Source organism: Drosophila santomea, chromosome 3R, assembly GCF_016746245.2.
Source record: "Drosophila santomea strain STO CAGO 1482 chromosome 3R, Prin_Dsan_1.1, whole genome shotgun sequence".
Classification (NCBI taxonomy): domain Eukaryota; kingdom Metazoa; phylum Arthropoda; class Insecta; order Diptera; family Drosophilidae; genus Drosophila; species Drosophila santomea.
Genome location: NC_053019.2, coordinates 14,102,807 through 14,120,616, shown reverse-complemented (window position 1 = coordinate 14,120,616; position 17,810 = coordinate 14,102,807). Strand labels below are relative to the sequence as shown.

Genomic DNA, 17,810 nt, shown 5'->3' with positions numbered 1-17,810 from the left:
TTTCCCCAGTTTTGATTACATGTCCCATGTCCCCAGTTGCCATTTAAAGAGGGACACGCCCATTGAATTGCAGTGGAGTGCTGTGGGAAATCGCCGCCACAATGCAGACATTTCAATTAGCATTTGGCTAAACATAAGGCAAACAATCTGGCCAATTTCCAGTCAATGAAGCCAATAAAATGGAACAAACCGAGTCGCAGATGGCAGCATAAATACTTGTTAGTCGCCCATACTCGTCTTTTGTTAATCACTCTCCACTCCCAATGCTTTCATTCCGACCATAAAAACTTGGCTAGGTGGCTTCTTCTGGCCTTTCGGTGTCATAAGGAAGCGTCCAAATGATTCATAATTTATGCCTGCCCGTCGTTGGCCATGGCCATTGCCATTGCCGTTCCCCATGTCTCCCATGCCTTGTGCCCCATTCTCGTGCCCATTCCTATTCCCAATCCTCGCTGCAATTCGCTGCTTTCGTTACTTAATTTCTTCAACTTAACGCGTTGGCTTGTGCCCGTTGGCCTGGCTTTTCCATTCCCTCAATCAGAGGTAATTGTAATGCTTTTCGGGCTTGCACAGGAAGAAAGCATTACATTGTTAAACAAAATATGTTTAATATATACACAAGCTAACAATTTGAACTGGAAATAAACTATTTTACATAATTTTGTATCGTTTTAAGATTTAAATAGGGGTTTTTCTCTCTGTAAAAAGTGCGTGGTCGTCGACGCAGTGGCTGTCGCTTGTCTGGTGCGATGATAGTTGAAAAAATTACTTACAAATTACATGCGTAGCTTATGCCCCCCACTGGCCCCCTCGCACCTTGCCGCCTTCAGCTGGCTTAATGTGCAGGAAAATGCAGGAAAAGCCGGGGTGGGGAAATGGACTGTGGGGTATTAGAGTTGTGGGTCTCGTGGCCGGCTCGTAAATTGCATTTTCCAATTGAATTCTGAGTTCTGAGTTGTGAGCACTGACAGTCCGCCGAGGTCGTCAGAACAGCCGTGGAATACCCTCGAATAAAAATGGTTGGTGAGCAGAGGCGACCATTTCCCAGAACTTTGGCCTGGTTAATTTCACATCGTTAGGGCAAAGTGACGGGCTCATTAGCATATAAATATTGTTGTAATTACGCCTGGTAAATAATGCAATTTTGCCATTTTATAGACCATGCTTGTGCTAAATTAAAATTATTATAATTGAGTTAAGCGAATGGAGGGCGAGTGTGGCAGGGCTTAGTGGAATTTCGCATGGCTTAAAATGCAGCACGGAACATGGCCATAAAGTGTAGCTGCGTTTAGCTTAAACAAGTCGACAATTTAAAAAGCCAATTTGCGCATAATACGGCGAACGTGAGCGAAAATTCAAAACAGAACTGCACACGCACAGAGGCGCAGAATAACTAATATATGTACATATGTACATAAGCTGAAATCCGAGTGCAGGTAGCGTGTTGTGCAAATTTCTACGCAAATGACCATTAATGCAAATGCTGTTTGCTCATTAAGGAAACATTGCCCGCCCACCAAAATGACCCAAATTCACTTGCCATTCGGAATGGGTGGTTCGTTTAAATATACACAATCAAATATTGATCTAAATGGGGGTTACTTTGATGAGAATATATATTAATTATATTTATTTCTTTTTTTAATCAATACGAATTTTCAATCATCTTTATTCTTGGCCTAAAAACACAGTTTTTTTAAGTGTGTATATTCGTTACAATTTTAAGGAATGAACATTTTGGATTTAATAAATGCAATTTACACCAGTTAACTTTAACTTTTTAAAAGTAATTCAAATGCTTGAGCATTCGCGTTAGTCAACACTGCCACGAGCTTTGGCGCACAGCCATGCGTCGATCTGGCAGCACTATGTTATTTCCAGGAAAACGATCTTCTTCTTCACCTTCTAGAACTTTGAAAGTAAGCGCTTGCCAAAACCGATTTTCCTGCAAAATAAGCCTATTTGAGTGGAAAACATGGGTCGTCGCCGTGCCAGGATGCCTATTTTCACGATTGGCGACTTTGTGTTCGCCAAGGTGCGCGGGTATCGCGCCTGGCCAGCCCGCATCCTAAACCGCGTCGGTGCCACGGCCTACAATGTGTACTTCTACGGAACCTGCAACTACGCCAAAGTGCCTCGCAACCAGGTCGTTGACTTCGAGAAGAACCAGCGTCGTTTGGGAGTGGTCCGGCCAAAGGGATTTGTCTGCAATCCAACTTTTCGGGGCGCCATGATGCACGCCCGCCAGGCATTCGCAGATCCGGATAAGGATTTCGGGTACTACCAGCAGTTGGCTGTGGACAACGGCGATTGCGTCGACGCCGAGGACCTGGAATTGGAGTACATGGTTACCGAACATGGAGGCCACCTACAGGAGGAGCAGGAAGCCAATGAACAGGTAGCTGCGGAGCAGGATAAGGAGGTAAATTCGGTGGGGCAGGTCTTAGTCAATCAGGAGAAAGAGCCGGACTCAATAGAGCCTGCCGTAGATTGCCAAATGGAGAAGCAGGAAGAATCACATTCGGTGGCGCTGAAGGAGCAGGTCTCCGAACGGTATTACTCGATGGCTCAGTTAGTTTCCCTGAAATCGAAGAAATTGGATACGATGGAAAAGCTGGCCAATCGGAAATCAAAGATTTCGGTCTCAAAAGATCAGTTGAAGCAGGCAAAATCTCAGTTAGTGGAACAGGTTCCAGAACAGCAGGACTCAACGAAGCTTGTGGAGCATTTAGAGTCCCAGTTGCCTAGTGTGAATACTAAGACAGGAGTCCACAAGTTGCAGGAGAAGATTTCAAAAGATCTGCTCGACAAGCAGGTGGATGATCTAATGAAAATGCTCGAGGACATCGAAGAGTACACACGGAAAGAAGAGGCACAAGAACTGGAGGAGTTGAAATTGGAGGAGATATACTATAGGGATACGCCAATTGATATGTCCGGCCAACGCCATCGCTAGTGAGAATGTAAGGAGATGCTTTCTACAAACTACTACAAACTGATTTCTTTGTACGCATCTTACTCAAATATGTTAAGTGAAATGTTCTAGGCGTTTTACATGTTGAAATTATGTCGCACCTTTATGTATTAAATACTCACCATTTAAAAACTAAATCTTTAAGCCTTAAATGTGAACTATTTGCCACAAGTTTTTGTTTTCATGACATACAAACCATAGTCTTAAATGTAATACTTCAGCTGTGTGAAATCGATTTGTATTTCTTGGAATTATAAAATAGATTTGTGTAGTTCAGTGGATTTTGGATACACAAGTTTTGCAGAATGCAGATTACGGCTAAAACTCAAATGTATAGTTTATAAGGATATTTTGAAATGTTATTACAATTTACAGACTAATATTATATTTAAGCAAAATGTACTCCGACTTAACGAAACCAAATTTAATATATTGTTTTCAATCAAAATGGATGCTTGTTACAAGTTGTTTAGAGTAGATGAGCAAAATCGAAGTAATGGAAATTTAAGAACTCCCTTTTTAGGACGCAGCATGATTCGACTTAACCGAAACAGATTTTGGGAATTGGCGGGCCATTAAGAAGGCGTGGGCGTGCCTCTGGCCATAATGGTTGTTGCGTGATCCTCCACTGCTGACCTGCACACATCATTCAGGCTAGTCGCTAATCGAAGCTCGACTTGGGGCACGTTTCCGCATTAAATGCTGCACCATCAGCATGCGGAGCTCACCCATCAAGGAAGCCACCCCAGGGATGAGTCTCCCCAGTGGTGTTTGCTGGATAGTTTAGCTAAATGCCGTCGTAAAAGAACGCCGGCCGTTAAACCAACAAGCCGGACAGCAGAATCCACATCGAAGATTCCCACCCTACTTTCGGCAGATTTAATTGGACAATGCTGCAACTGGAGCAGGAGCAAGTGGAGAGGATTGCCAGAACTTTCTGGACTGAGTGCAAGCTGCGATGAGGATGCTTCGATTAACAAATTATCGCCACCGCAGCAAATTAATCGCAGCAGCAGCCTGGCATCTGTAGAACCAAGCACGGGAATCCGAATCTGGGTTAACGAGAGGACGACCGATGACCGCAAATCAGATTCACTAAGCCGGCAATGAGATTTCCCGACCGCATCAATTTGTTTTAGTGCCAGAAATGCCTTTACGCTGCTCCAACAGATTGCACCAGCTGGCGGAGCAAAACGCCAGGAGCTGCATCCCAAGCTGGAAGTGCACTGAGGGAAACATAGTCTCCATTTCTTTTCGTTCGATTTATAGCAATGTAAAAGACACAAATTCATAATTTCAAAAGTGTGTTACCTTCATAGACTGAGTTTTTAAAGTACCCCATGTTTTTCCGAGTGCCCGAGATGCCACTGCAAGATCCCCTGGTGGCTCCAGCATCCTTGGTCCGCTCGACAGCTGTCTGCTCGTTGTCCTGCGCTGCTCTGCGGTCTGGACCAGATTGTTAAGTAGCCCTCCGTGCGATATGCATATGGATGCCTGGGATGTGGTACTCCTCGGCCTAAACATACATACCTCATTGACAACGATCCCTGTCCTGGGCCGTAAAATGTCAAATTAATGTTACAACATGTCCAACGATTTCTGATAGCATTTGACAATGCCGAGTGGAAATTCCTGCAGGTGACGCAATTTCCCTGTAATTTGTTTGGCCGCACGTACCGTCGCCCTGACATGGGGCATTGTCAGCTCGTTTGTGCCTGCCCAGCATAAACAAAAAACCCAACCAAACCAAACCTAACCGAACCGAACCAAGACGATGATCTGATCCAAAACGCGCCCAGGGACCTGCAGCCCTATTGGAGTGTGGAGTGTGGAGTATGGAGGATGAAGTGTGGGGAGTGTGGATTGTGTGGTTAGGCGGTTATTGGATGGCTGGTACTTGATAGTTGGTTATTGGTAGGTGTCAATGTGTGGGCATGTCGCACACGTGTGCCGCTCCTGCCCTGGGGCCATAAATTCACTTAGTTTATTTGCTGCCTCGGCTTCTGTGTCCACTGCGGCCAGACACTCCGACACCCGGCCGGCCATCCAGTCCACCACAGTCCACCATGGCCACATCCATGCCCGGTTCGGCGGAAATTTGTGAAGGAAATCAAATTAAAATTTCGCTAATTTATCAGCCGCTCGGAAATCGTGAGTCCACTTGGGTGCCAGGGGGCGCTAATTGGCAAGCCATTCGCATATCGGTGTTGGCGGCTTGGCTTTCATGGTAGCTCAAAGTTGTCTTTATTTTTTTAAATAAGTAAAAGGTGTCCATAACATTTACAAGCAGTTGGAATACAATAATTTGTAAAGGAATAAAGCATTGATTTTATTTTTTACATTAAGCAAATTTAACATTTAAACTCGCTTTTCAATACAAAATTTGAGTTTTGTCCGTTACAAAACACAATTTAAACCATTGAGTAATATGTACTTTTGGCTCTCCGAAGTACATTTAATTTATGTTATTACCCAATTTTTCTATATTTTTTTAGTTGGAGATAGATAGCAACAGCACTGTTCTTTTAGACCAACAAAATAACGAAACAGAAGGCCCGGCAAAGGAAGTGGCGCGGGGTGGGGAACAATTTTTGCATTTTATCGAAACGACTTCATCAGGCAGTCGGTCTGGAGAGGTCTGTTTGGGCCAGGTCGGCAGTTTGAGGTACGAAACAAAGGCATTCTAATTAAAATTCCCATGTGTCAGAAATTTTATTTATTCCCTTGCCAAGCCAAGTGCATCAATCAAACTTTTGCACAACCAGCAATTAATTTTTTTTTTTTTTTCGGCAGCGTTATTTTTGGCAGAGAAGGGTGTGAAGGGGGGAGGGGTTGGGACGGGATATTATTGGCAGATCCGTTAAAATCAAATTGCCGCATCGTTAACACCCGAAAGTGGTTGGGATTCAGAAATTCTGAAATTGGGACGGGATGGGAGGATTGGAATCGCGCGTTAATCGATGACTGATTGAGCACATGAAAGCTACACTCGACAGCAAAACAGGGGTTCGGGATTTCAGCTCTATGAAGTTGTAGTAACTCCATATCCTTTGAATATCAATATGAAATCCCTAGCCTTTTGTTCGACTTGTGTTCTCACTCTATTAAAACGATTATGAATAGGCCAGATCAACCCCTGTTTTCGAATCATTTTGGTGTCGCGCTTGTTGAGCATTCAGGGAGCACATGTTATTATTTGTTTTTGATGAAGTGGTTGATTACAATCGACCCTCCCCGATCATTTTCAGCCACCCTTGATTGTCCTTCAACTGTGGTTACAATTTGACTCGCCGTCGGATGGGAAAAGAAATTCGGGTCAAATGAACCGGGAGTCAAATGGATGACTTTGATTAAACAGGGTTTTGGGATGGGGATCCATTTTGAAGAACTATTTAAATATATTTACATTATTAAAAAAATAATATACTATAAAAAACTTAATCTAGTATGATTTGGTATTATAAAATACAACAAGTTTTAAAACTAAAATATCGTTGTATATTAAACGAAAACGATCCAAGTTCTATTTTATTATCTAGAAAATATATAATTAAATTCTATTTTAGGCTTTCGATTAAGTTAAGGTCATAAATGTCTTATTTTTATGGCTTTTGTCTTGTGGGTCAGCAGGTGAAAATCGACCATCAAGGTGGATCGCCTCGCCACCCACACCTCGCATAATTGGCCCATGTCGAACATTTGGTAACATTTGGTGATGGAAGGGCTCCAAGTTGGCAAGAGAGCAGACATCATCGGCATCGATTCAATATGCAAAGCATCGTCGCATTTTAATCGCCTCAGTGGGTGGCATTCTCATTGGGAACAGCGGACTCAAGCACTCTAATGGAAACATACGTTGCTTTTTAATTGATTTGTGCCAAAAGTTTTATAGGTTTTTAAAGCCGTCCAAAACAAATGGCAGCGATTGTTGGCCGGGCCCAAACGCAATCGAGAAACGACCCCCCGCCGGAGGAGCGAACCTAATTATGGAACGCCAGAAATGGCAAATTAGCATAAAATTTAGCAACATTAAAAATGATAGTTTATTATGCTCGATTGTCGTGTGTGCTCCTTTTTATTGTTGCTCTGTGACTAAATTGATTAATGAGCCAATTTATTAGCTGCGTCTGCTTATGGAGTTATTTTTATGACACTTGAAAAATTATGACGGGCATTTTTCCGCCTTTAATTTCAAACAATTTTTGTTTACCGTTCGCCACAAGTTGCACAATTTTGGCCGCTCACAGTGAAAGTGCTCGATGGTGGAGCAGGGGGGCAGGGGGGCAGGGGCAGGGAAATCATTAAGTTTTGGCCATAAAAATAAATTCGGGGCTGGGCGGATTAAGCGAGTTATGGCCTGGTGTTAAGGTGTTGGCGGCACATTTCTTTCACGGACTTTTGAGTGGGGCGATTTTTTTGGTCGCTTTTAATGGGACCATTAAATGCAAAATTTTGATTTATCTGGCTTCGGCCATTCAGATGCTAATAATAATGGCGATAGAATGACGTAGTATTGTTCGTCAGTTTATGGTGGATATTCCCAATTTTTATGGATTTATTTTGTGACCAAAAGTGGGGGAATTTCTGAACATTAGGATCTTTTGCTTCTATTTACTCTCTACTGATATCTTTTACTTTAGTTACTTAAATATGATAGTTTCCTCTTTTATCTTATACAGAACTGCAGGATGGCAACATTTTTTGTATGTCAGTACTGTCAAAACTAAAATATTTATTCACAAGCGACAACTTGTGAAAATCTGTTGGAACTGCAATTCTGTAATCCTGAAAATGTCTTGGAATGCTGTGCTCACGGCGAAACAAAGATTGCTCTTTCTGGAGGGCAAGGATAGCGACTACTTTCAATCCTATTCGCGCTTGGAGACCCACATGAACATGCTGAGGGACTCCGTACGCACGGAGGCCTTTCGCGACGCCATCCTCCAGAACCGAGAGCTCTTCCGGGACAAGGTCGTCCTGGATGTGGGCTGTGGCACGGGCATACTATCCCTTTTTGCCGCCGAAGCGGGAGCCAGCAAAGTTATTGCCGTGGAATGCACCGATATAGCGGATTTAGCCGAGGAAATAGTGAAGGACAATCAGAAGGAGGATGTGGTGAAGGTGGTCAAGGGATTGGTGGAGCAGGTGGAGCTGCCCGACGGCATTAAGCAGGTGGACATCATAGTCTCCGAGTGGATGGGGTATGTATTGCCTAATTAATGTTACTTTTAAATTACCTGTTTTTTACACTATCAGAAATGCTCTCTATATGGAGGCCATGATAAACTCCGTGCTGTTTGCCCGGGATAAGTGGCTTACCCGTGGTGGGCTAATCCTGCCCAGCGCTGGAAACCTCTGGATAATCGGAGCCCATGATCCGCATCGGCTGGCCAATCTCAACTTTTGGAGCAACGTGGAGGGCATCGACATGAGCTGTGTGAGGAAGCCCTTCTCCCAGGAGGCCTTGGTGGAGTGTGTGCCCATCCAGCAGCTGCTCACCGACGAGTGCTTCATACACTCCACCCACCTGACTGTAGCCCCCAATCAGCCAGTGGACTTTCGGTCGAACTTCCAGTTGAAAGTGAAGCGAACTGGAATCATCAATATGCTGGTGCTCTATTTCGATGTGCGGTTTCCGGCCGGAAAGTCGACAGAAGCTGTTACCCTGTCCACCTCGCCGCACTCACCATGGACCCACTGGGAGCAGACGGTGCTCCATCTGGACGAGCCCCTGTATGTGAGGAGCAAGGATCGGGTGCGCGGAGTGCTGGCCATGGCGCCCGCTGGTCAAGATGGTCGCTGCATGAACTTTGACCTGCACATCAGCTTCCGTGGCGATAGAACGCGAGTGGAGAGCTTCAAGAGCTTCTGCTCAGCGAGATGAACCTGTAAACCACTTGGAATTTAGAAATATGAGAGTGTTGGGCCATAAAAAGGGGCCGTTAATCGAGGGCCTCCAATTGCCCAAGGGTTGGGTTTTTATTTTTGTTTTCGGTGGACAATCAATCCGCGGCGGGGCTTAGAAAGTGGACAGCCGAAATGTTAACGACTTTCCTAACAAATTAATTTCAAAGCCAGGTCATTGCCGAGGGGAGAATGTGAAAATGTGTCCCTCTCCGCCTCTAATTAATTGATGGCCCCTCGTATAAATTTGTGAAAGCCAACGCCGTGGGCCCACAATGAACGCCTTTTATGCGTTTATAACTCTATTTACTATTTTAGCCATTTGCATTGTCTCGTTTCTCGATGTTTCTCGATGCTCGACCTCTAGAGGTTGCCCAAAAAATCTCTTGTCAGCTCGTTTTGTGTTTGTGCACGGACCGGGCTTTGTTAATGGCAGTTCTTAAAAGGCCATAAAGTTGCTTTATGCGCCCATGAAATTAATATGCACACCATTATTGGACATGATTATAAAATATTGGTTATCTAGCGCGCACAAAAGCGCCACAAATGAGCCAGCGATCTTTGATTTTCGGTCAGCACTTGTTCGCATCCCCCGTAAGAGATTTCGGTGGACATCCCGCTGGGCGCATTAACAAAGTCCCAGACAAAAACAGCACCCAGATGGATCCGATCCGATCCGATCCTCGCCAGCCAGTGTAGGCGCAGAAAACGTTTCAATTTGTATGCCCCCATGCGCAGGTCCTACTCCTTCTCGTTGGAGTTGTTTGGGTATCAAATTGCAGGCATTTGTCAACGGAGCGGGACACTGCGCACCAAGTCACCTATAAATTAGAGACTCGTTAGAGATAGCTTAGTCCGGTGCCCAGATTTGGAGCGCAGAGTATCCTGTCGCTGCTCCCGCTGATAAGAAGGTCCGATCCCACAATTGGCTCATAACTAATTGGTGTCACTTGGATGGCGATAAGGCCTGGGAACTGTGAGAAATGCCGGGCGATAATCTATTCGGAATTTATGGTCGCTGATTGGGGCGTGAAATTGAAACCAGGATAATGTGAGGTACGATTTTCAAGTCATACATTCAATATAAACATAAAAAGACGGTTTGAACAAAATGTATTTTATGTACTAATAAACTTTTCTTTGTGCTGATTTTAATACCAATTAAAGTAACCAATCGAAGTTTATCAAAGTTTGACAAATAGAATAAGTTATAATATAGAATATAATTCTTGAATAAGTGGAACATGGATCTGGAGAAGAATCTTCTGAGAGTAATGGCTGACAGCATGTTGAACGATGTCATATCCACCAGAGCGTACGAATGGGTTTTCAAGCGTTACGAAAGACTTTTCAAGGATAAGGTCAAGATATATTATATATATTTTTTTTTAGAAATTTATTTACTTATGCCAGATTTTCAACAGATAGTCATGGACGTGGGTTGTCGCAGTGGATTGCTCAGTCTGATGAGCGTGGAAGCGGGTGCCGTCAAAGTCATGGCGCTGGGAAATGTGGAAAGTGCGGAATTTGTGAAGAATGCTTTTAGTAACAACGAGAAGGAGGATATCTTCGAGTTTGTCGAGGGTGATATCCACGAGATAGTCCTGCCCTGCGGGCTGAAGAAGGTGGATATAATAGTGTCCGAGTGGGTGGGGTAGGTGGTTTTGATTTTTACTTTTCAACTAACTGATTGATTATTTTACAGCCACTCTATTTTTGTGGAATCGCTCTTCAAGGAGGTCATCTATGCCAGGGAAAAGTGGCTGGTCAAAGGCGGTCTCATCATACCCAATGTGGCCCATCTATTTGTCTGCGGAATCGCGGAGCATCCGCGAGAGACCATCGAAGTGAATATCCTTCCCCAGACGGACTATCCTGGTCGAAGCTATATGGTCAGAGAACCCGTATCCCTGATAGAGGATTACGTGGCCAAGGAGCAGATGGTAACTGAAAAGTTCCTTCTGAAAACCATCGATCTCCGCACTGCCCAAATAGACGATGAGAGCTTCAGAGTTCCATTTAAGCTACGTGGCTTGACGGACAGTCCACTTGGAGCCGTGGTTCTCTACTCAGATATCGGAATCTGTCGACCGAGGGGAAAGTTTAGACTCTTATTTTCCACAGGTCCCAAGCGACCACGCACCTATTTGAGGCAAACTATATTGTTTATGGACGATCCCGTCGTGGTGGCCAAGCGGGAGCTGGTAATCGGAGACCTTGGGATGTACTACAAGCCCGATGAGCATCGCGAAGTGGAGTACTCCTTCTCGTTCGCCAGCTCCAAAGTAGCCAATTCAGGATCTGAGGAGTATGTGGAGCACGAGGATGTTTCGGGTACAGATAGCGACCAAGCGAGTGACGTGGATTTGAGCGAAATAAAAGGGGCCTATTCTTGTTGATGTATTCATGGCAATCTTTGGACCCTCTGCAGCTGCAAGGGGAGCAGGCTGGGGATTGCGGATCGTTGGCCGATCAAAATTTATGGCCGTGCTGCATCAATTAGGGCGGCTGCTACCCAAAGACAATGGTTCTGGCTCTGGACAAGGGATCTGGCTGGGGATCTGGTCTGGGTCTGCCACCGATTCTGACTGACTTATTTTTTGTGTAAGCCCTCCTTTTGGCTGCTTTGGCTGACCTGATCGGTGTTTAGCTTTGACGTTGCTACAACGATTTAAAATGATGTCGCGCATAATTCACCGATCGACCAGCGAACATCGACCATCGAGGATCGAGGATCGAGGATCGGGAATCGACAATCGTCTTGCCAGACTGTGCGTCGTGATTTGGCTCTGGGGCTTGTTCCAACGGCCTCGTTTGCAGTGAGAGCTCTTTTGTTCTGATCTCATAACCGATCTCTGATCCCAGATCGCACTTGGTTAGCCCAGCGAAAGGAATCCGTCCGCGGATCTCGATTCCGATTCTTCCCGGCCGGCCATTCACATGCTTAAGTGACATTTCGTCTGCTGAATGTGCACTGCGGGAAAAAGGGGAGCTCAAGTGAGTATTACACCTTTAAGTTTCCTTAACAAATGGATCTCCAGAAACTGACTTCCTGGATTTTTGTGACTAGAGACGATAGTTTTCATTTATTCATAATATATTCCACCAAAATCTATATTTACGACCTCTTATTCGGTAGGTTGTAGCTTGTACCTTTTCTATAGACTTTTTTTTCAGTGTACCCAGTGGTCTCTGGCTGAAAAGCCCGAGGCTTGATCTTGAGGGTTCGTGATGGATTAGCATCGTTTTGCCGTGAGGATAATGTGTCGTCCGCAATGATTTTGGTTGACAAGCGCGCTTTTTTCGGTTCGTTGTCTTTTCTGCCTGCGACTGTTTCTCGGAAATAATTATGCTACTTTTGCGCAAGAATAACAGCATTTTTGTACAAATTGCATAAAAATTTAAATTGCCCCGCGCGCTGGAGCGGATTTTCGGTTTTTGTGTGCTGTTTGCTGCGAAATTGCTTAATAATGAAATGCCAATGGATTAAGCGCAATTTGTGCGGCATGTCCACTGATTGTCCCCGGGATTTTTATCTTTATCGCGTTCTTTTTTTTTTTTGCAGCTCGATCTGGCCGAAACAATTGGCCAGTCTCAGCCCAGATCCCCGGCAATCCTCGCCAGACCCATCATCACCAGTCCCATCATCACCATCACCCTGAACACGTTCGATTTGCCGGGCTTTGCTCTTTTTTTTTACACCTAACGAGGTTGGAGTCCAGAAAAAGTGGAGGGGAGGAGGACAAAAAAAAACGAAAACCCTATAACTGCCTCTTTTTCCCGAGGCCTTGCAGCGTTTTCATTAAATTCGCTTAATAGCGCAATATAATTTAAACAAGTAGTAACATAAAATAAAACTCACAGCCACGCACTGAAAGGCATAAAGATGAAGCAAATTACTCCGGACCGGAGCAGAACAGGCCAGAATTCAGACTCTTTGGGCCCGATGACGCTGACGATGGCGATATTCGGGCTCGGGTTCGGGAAGGGAAGTGGAGGGTTTTGGCCAAGAGTCTCAGTTGGCCAGTTATGGCGCATGGGCGAGACCTCTCCGTCGACCAGCAATGGCAATAAGTTCGCTTAACGAGGGTTTAATTTATGATTTGTTATGTTTCCGGTTCATGTTCTTGTTGCCTGCAAAATTATTGGCCATAAAGCCAAGGTGTGGATTATAGTGGCTGGCAGTGGTAGCCGGGCCAAGTCATTGGCAATCGAGCCATGGCGATTTGGGCAAAAAAAAAAAACGAAGGGGGGAAAATGGTTGTTGGTAAATACATACGAGAACGGGCATTTCGATGAGGTCATCAGGGGGAGGCAAAGTTTAATGGGTCAGCATTATCCCATGATACTTGAAAAGTTGGCTATCAAATATCCTCTTCTCCGCAGTCAGTGATTAATGACGTTCAAGGCAACACGAAACGTAGTAAATATATAAAAAATTATTTATTTTATAAACTCGTTCGTTTATGATGGCCCTAATCCGTTTGGTAAACAAATGACTTTAACAATTAGGTCTTAACCAGTAATAGACCCTAATCCCTTCACGCTCACCGTGAATTTGTTGGCAAGAAGTCCAGGATAAGGCCATCGAACGCATTGCGTTGAAAATCGATTTGTAGTTTTATTTCGTTCCATATTTTGCCCATGGCCCTTGGGTTGCGCCTGCGCAAACAACTCGCGATGCGATGCGGATAACCACGGATAAGAAAATAAGCAGAGACAAGCGGAGACACCACGAAAAGGAGGTGGACCAGGAGGCCCAGGAGGATCGGGAGGATCCCAGCCAAGTCGGTCGGTCGGTTGGTCCAAGCAACGCCAACGAGTATCTGGTGGAACATAAATTACGCGACTAACAAGCAGCGCCCCGTGCAGCTAAAAAAGATACAAAAAGCCCAGGGAAGGCGGATGAAAAAACACTTCAAACTTGGGAACTGAATTGTACAGCGAAAAAAATCGATCATTGCTCGCATGCTGCTAAATTTCGTTAGCAATTAAAGGGATTACACTAGTCGACAAAGTGAATGATACTTTGAATATCTAAAACACTTTACTTTACTTTGTAAGATATATTATACAATTTATATTTAACAAGAAGATTTATTTTGTAAGCCATATTTGAAGGTATACTCAAGTAAAGTGATTTGTTTCTGCATTTATGATAATAAAGTTTTAAATATATAAATGGTTAATCTAAAAACATCACTCCGTTTATTTGCAGTGCTCTTGAGCCTGGCCCTCTTAGTGCAGAGCTCTGGGCCAAAGTGAGTTGCACAAATTATAAATGAAAGCGGGTGTTGGAGTCGTCCTATTCAGGGGCCCTCATCCCGATTTCGGGACCCATCCCCACACTCACGATTAGGTGCAGCAATTTGGCCGTGCCTGTCTGTGATTGAGACCGAGGCAGTGCTCGAAACGGAGTTAAAAATCAAATTAGCGAATGTGTTGAAAATTAAAAACAAATTCACGGATAAATTGCATCTGCCAGATACGCAATTATTACGAGGGCCAAAGGACGAGGGGGCCCACTGACTTATGGACTTGGTCGAGCCTGCGGTTCTGGGTAGCTGGAGCTCTGTGCGTTTCTGTGTTTGTGTGTTTGTGTGCTTCCCCACGATTCTTGTGTGCGCCGTGTATCTGTGCGAGTATCTGGACCCCTGCATCTGTATCTGCCCGCGAGGTGTTGCAATTTGACGTTTCTTACGCGAGTTCTTATTCCATGAAATCCACATGAATTTCACATGGCAGTGCAAATACTCGGCCTAAATGGGTCCCGATGTCCCGATGTCTCTGGTCCGTTGGCGGAAAACATGTCGAATTAACACGCTCTAAGGGGCAGCTGGACGAGAAGAGTCGAGTCCAGTTGAGTTGAGTTGAGTTGAGTTAAGGTTCCCTTTTTTGTATATTTAAATGTTGGCAAATTAGCTGAAATTTCTTCTCGCAATTCTCGCATGCATGTGTGCGCGTGTGTGTGTGTGTGAGACATATAATTACAGTGGAAATTTAGCCGGGCCTAAACTCCTGACCGGCCGAAAAAATGTTGCTCAGCTGGCGCCGTGTCTGCGCAGAAGACGGCCAAATAAATCGCGCTGCTGTTGAACTTTTTATCTGCCTTTGGGGGAAACAAAGACGAGAGGTGGGGCAGGGGGCTTGGGCCAGAATGGCACTGCTGCCAGATCTGCCAGAGATGGAAGTCGGCCACGCCTCCAGTTGTCCTGTTGGCCCGAACCTCTTTGCCGTCGTTGCCAACTTCTTCCTCCAGCCTTTTGGCCCTGAGCCTTCGCTGCTCTTCGGGGCCGTAAAAAAAAGGGCGCAAATTTTATGAGCGCATCGTTTAACAAATGAATTTACAACCGTGCAACGCCCAAATGTCTGGCGTTCAAATTCAAATTCCTGGCCACGCAACCAGCGGAAATCTTGGCTCTGCTCCAGGATGACTTACGTGGCACACGGAGGCGGATACACAGGTACAGAGCGAGAAAATGTGCTCACAGATGGTGGGACATTTATTTTAGTTCAACTACATGTATTCTCAACCATTATTCACTGTCATGTATAATCTAAAATGCATCAATATTTATGGCATTTTGAAAAAAGGATTTCTGACAAGGATATCTGGGATTAACACATTTTACGGCAAACTTTTAGGAGCAAATTAAATTGTTTTCAGCATCAGGAGTTGCTAAACAATGTCCATTATAGATTTTAAAGAAATGATTTAAAAGATACATATGCATGTCTAAAATTAATCGTTACTATTATACAGATTATAGCCTTAACTAATATTAAATATATGCATATAAAGTCAGAATCCATTGAAACAACATGTGCACTTTTTCAACCTGTACTCACGTTCTGCAAAAACAAGTATTCAGCCAGGGACAAACAAACCTATGAATAATACCTGGCTCGGATCCAGGTGACTTAAAGCAAATACAAAGTGCAGGGAAGTAGATCCATGCCACATCGTTCTGCATCATCATTATCGTTTGGTAAGAGGATCCATTGCGAGCTGCCCTCTTTACATTAACGCTTTCATTAGCCCAGTTTTCGCCGCGCCGGCCGCCCTTTTATCGAGGCTCCACTTTGTCGCCCATAAATCGAGGCTCGTTAAGTGCGCTTTAATGAGAATCCGGTGCACCTTGTTCCCTGGATTCCTTGTTCCAGCTTCTACGGCGTGCTCGCTCGAGGGCCTGGTCAGCGTTTACAATTTGGTAATTGTCCCTGGCCTGTCAATAAGTTTTTATGGCCCGTCCCATAAAGGGAAAGCTCAGGTCTCAGGTCTCAGATCTCAGGCTTTAGGTCTCAGCCCCAGCATCAGTTTTAGTTTCGGTTACAGTGTGTGTCCCAGCTACTCGGCAATTACCGACACGATCGCAAATTGCGAGCACACGAGCCTGGTAATTTGCCGGGCTTAATGTCCGGTATGCAAATACATAAGTTGGCCAACCGCCCGATCGGCCGATCGATCGATCGATCATTGCAGGCACCCATATACTTAGTGGTACAATGTATTTCCTGTTGCTCTCACTTCGCACATTTGGTAGCAAACTAACTTTAAATTTAATGAAATACTTCAGCGCAAAGCTGAAACAGAGAAAAGTATTCGTAGGTTTTCCCAAGAACATTCAAGATTGTTTCGTTGTTTCTAAGCTATTCGGGCAGTGGTGTTTCTTAAATTTTCATTATCTAATGAGCCGTTGAACCATTCCTTTGTATTTTAATGCCATATCAATCACATCCCTTAAACTGTGAAAATGTAATTCCAAAGACTCTAAGGTAAAACTGTAAGCCATTTTCCGCAATATCCCACTTCTGGGCACAAAAACGTTGAGTCAATTATTCGACAAACATCTTAGATGAATTGAGGCACACTTGAGACCTCAAAGAGAACAACTGAAGTCCCGAAAGAATTTCACACTTGGTCCCAAACCATATGTAAATAGCCGGCGGCACGTTGCGATCGCCTGATCCTCGGCCCATTGTCCTGTGATCCTGCGCTCCTGCGATCCTGGCTCAGCTGTCGCACAAAGAGCCGTCAAGAGAGTGCCACTTTAGACCCGGTTTTCCAGCCATTGTTTGCCTTTTAAACGACTGGCCATTGTCGGGGGGTATATATATGTCAAAAGGTTGCCCGTTTTTGACACCCCAGCCAGCGGTCAAGCGGACACAAGGACACAACTGTCTCGCAAGGACAATGGGCCACTCATAGCGAAATGGACAATTTCTGCCAATGCACCAGGCTGAAACACACGGGGATCATTTATGTGTCATTAAGACATGTCCCGGTTGCAGGAGGATGGCCTAAGCGATCGGTGCTCGGGGATCGGGGATCGGGGATCGGGAATAGGGGAGTGCAGCTGTCATTGGATGGCTAATGGAGCCAGGTCTCCGCCCATGTCGTACTCATACCCATATTCCCATCACATGTTCCTTGGCCAACCTGATCGATCAACCGGCCATGATGAAGTTGTTGGACTGATCGAGCTGGCCAATTTGTTGGCAGCTTGCTGGACGCGTTTGTCAATTAAAATCAAATTCATTTCTGGCTAGAGCAAATGTTTGTGTGCAGACTGGGTAGTCGTATGGGTATCATTAACCACTTAGGCGCTATAGTGCAATAACTTTTAATCAACCAATAAATTTGGAACGATTTATCAAATAAAACAAAAAAAAAAAGAAATAACAAAAAATGTTAAAAGGATATATAAAAACGAGAGCTGTGCGGTGCAGAGAAAATGTTGCTGGCCAAATTGCCTCTAATAACCGCAATCGATCGTTATTTTTTGTGGTTATTAATACGGATGCGTGTCTGGGGTTTTGGGATCCGCTGCGATCTGCGATCTGCAACGGCTTCTCAGGTAGTTCACAAGTAACTGCAAATTGCTGCCGTCGATAAAACTCAAATTGGCCGGACTGGAGCATCCGCGATCGT

At 44.7% G+C, this 17,810-nt stretch overlaps 4 protein-coding genes across 7 annotated transcripts; 3 read left to right on the top strand and 1 right to left on the bottom strand.

The window, feature by feature from the left end:
* Nucleotides 1-1,888: 1,888 nt before the first annotated feature.
* Nucleotides 1,889-3,422, top strand: LOC120453667. Its single transcript, XM_039638477.2, has one exon. The coding sequence runs from the start codon at nucleotides 1,976-1,978 to the stop codon at nucleotides 2,954-2,956; it is 981 nt and encodes a 326-aa protein (XP_039494411.1). The 5' UTR covers nucleotides 1,889-1,975; the 3' UTR covers nucleotides 2,957-3,422.
* Nucleotides 3,423-3,460: 38 nt separating this feature from the next.
* Nucleotides 3,461-5,253, bottom strand: LOC120453668. Of its 2 annotated transcripts, XM_039638478.1 has the most exons (3): nucleotides 4,505-5,253; nucleotides 4,312-4,420; nucleotides 3,461-4,224 (listed from the first exon to the last, which is right to left on the bottom strand). In XM_039638478.1, exons 1-3 carry the CDS (start codon nucleotides 4,663-4,665, stop codon nucleotides 3,706-3,708), a joined length of 789 nt encoding a protein of 262 aa, XP_039494412.1. In that variant the 5' UTR covers nucleotides 4,666-5,253; the 3' UTR covers nucleotides 3,461-3,705. The 2 variants fall into 2 exon arrangements, with proteins under 2 accessions (XP_039494412.1, XP_039494413.1); XM_039638479.1 differs by having other exon boundaries at nucleotides 4,096-4,420.
* Nucleotides 5,254-7,712: 2,459 nt separating this feature from the next.
* Nucleotides 7,713-8,904, top strand: LOC120452408 (protein arginine N-methyltransferase 1). Its single transcript, XM_039636629.1, has 2 exons — nucleotides 7,713-8,175; nucleotides 8,231-8,904. The coding sequence occupies exons 1-2, from the start codon at nucleotides 7,766-7,768 to the stop codon at nucleotides 8,856-8,858; spliced, it is 1,038 nt and encodes a 345-aa protein (XP_039492563.1). The 5' UTR covers nucleotides 7,713-7,765; the 3' UTR covers nucleotides 8,859-8,904.
* A 1,197-nt stretch (nucleotides 8,905-10,101) lies between these two features.
* LOC120452305 (probable protein arginine N-methyltransferase 1.2) lies at nucleotides 10,102-11,281 on the top strand. Of its 3 annotated transcripts, none has more exons than XM_039636448.1 (3): nucleotides 10,102-10,239; nucleotides 10,303-10,523; nucleotides 10,584-11,281. In XM_039636448.1, exons 1-3 carry the CDS (start codon nucleotides 10,123-10,125, stop codon nucleotides 11,275-11,277), a joined length of 1,032 nt encoding a protein of 343 aa, XP_039492382.1. In that variant the 5' UTR covers nucleotides 10,102-10,122; the 3' UTR covers nucleotides 11,278-11,281. The 3 variants fall into 3 exon arrangements, with proteins under 3 accessions (XP_039492382.1, XP_039492381.1, XP_039492383.1); XM_039636447.1 differs by having other exon boundaries at nucleotides 10,303-10,532; XM_039636449.2 differs by having other exon boundaries at nucleotides 10,138-10,239; nucleotides 10,307-10,532.
* The last annotated feature ends 6,529 nt before the right edge of the window (nucleotides 11,282-17,810 follow it).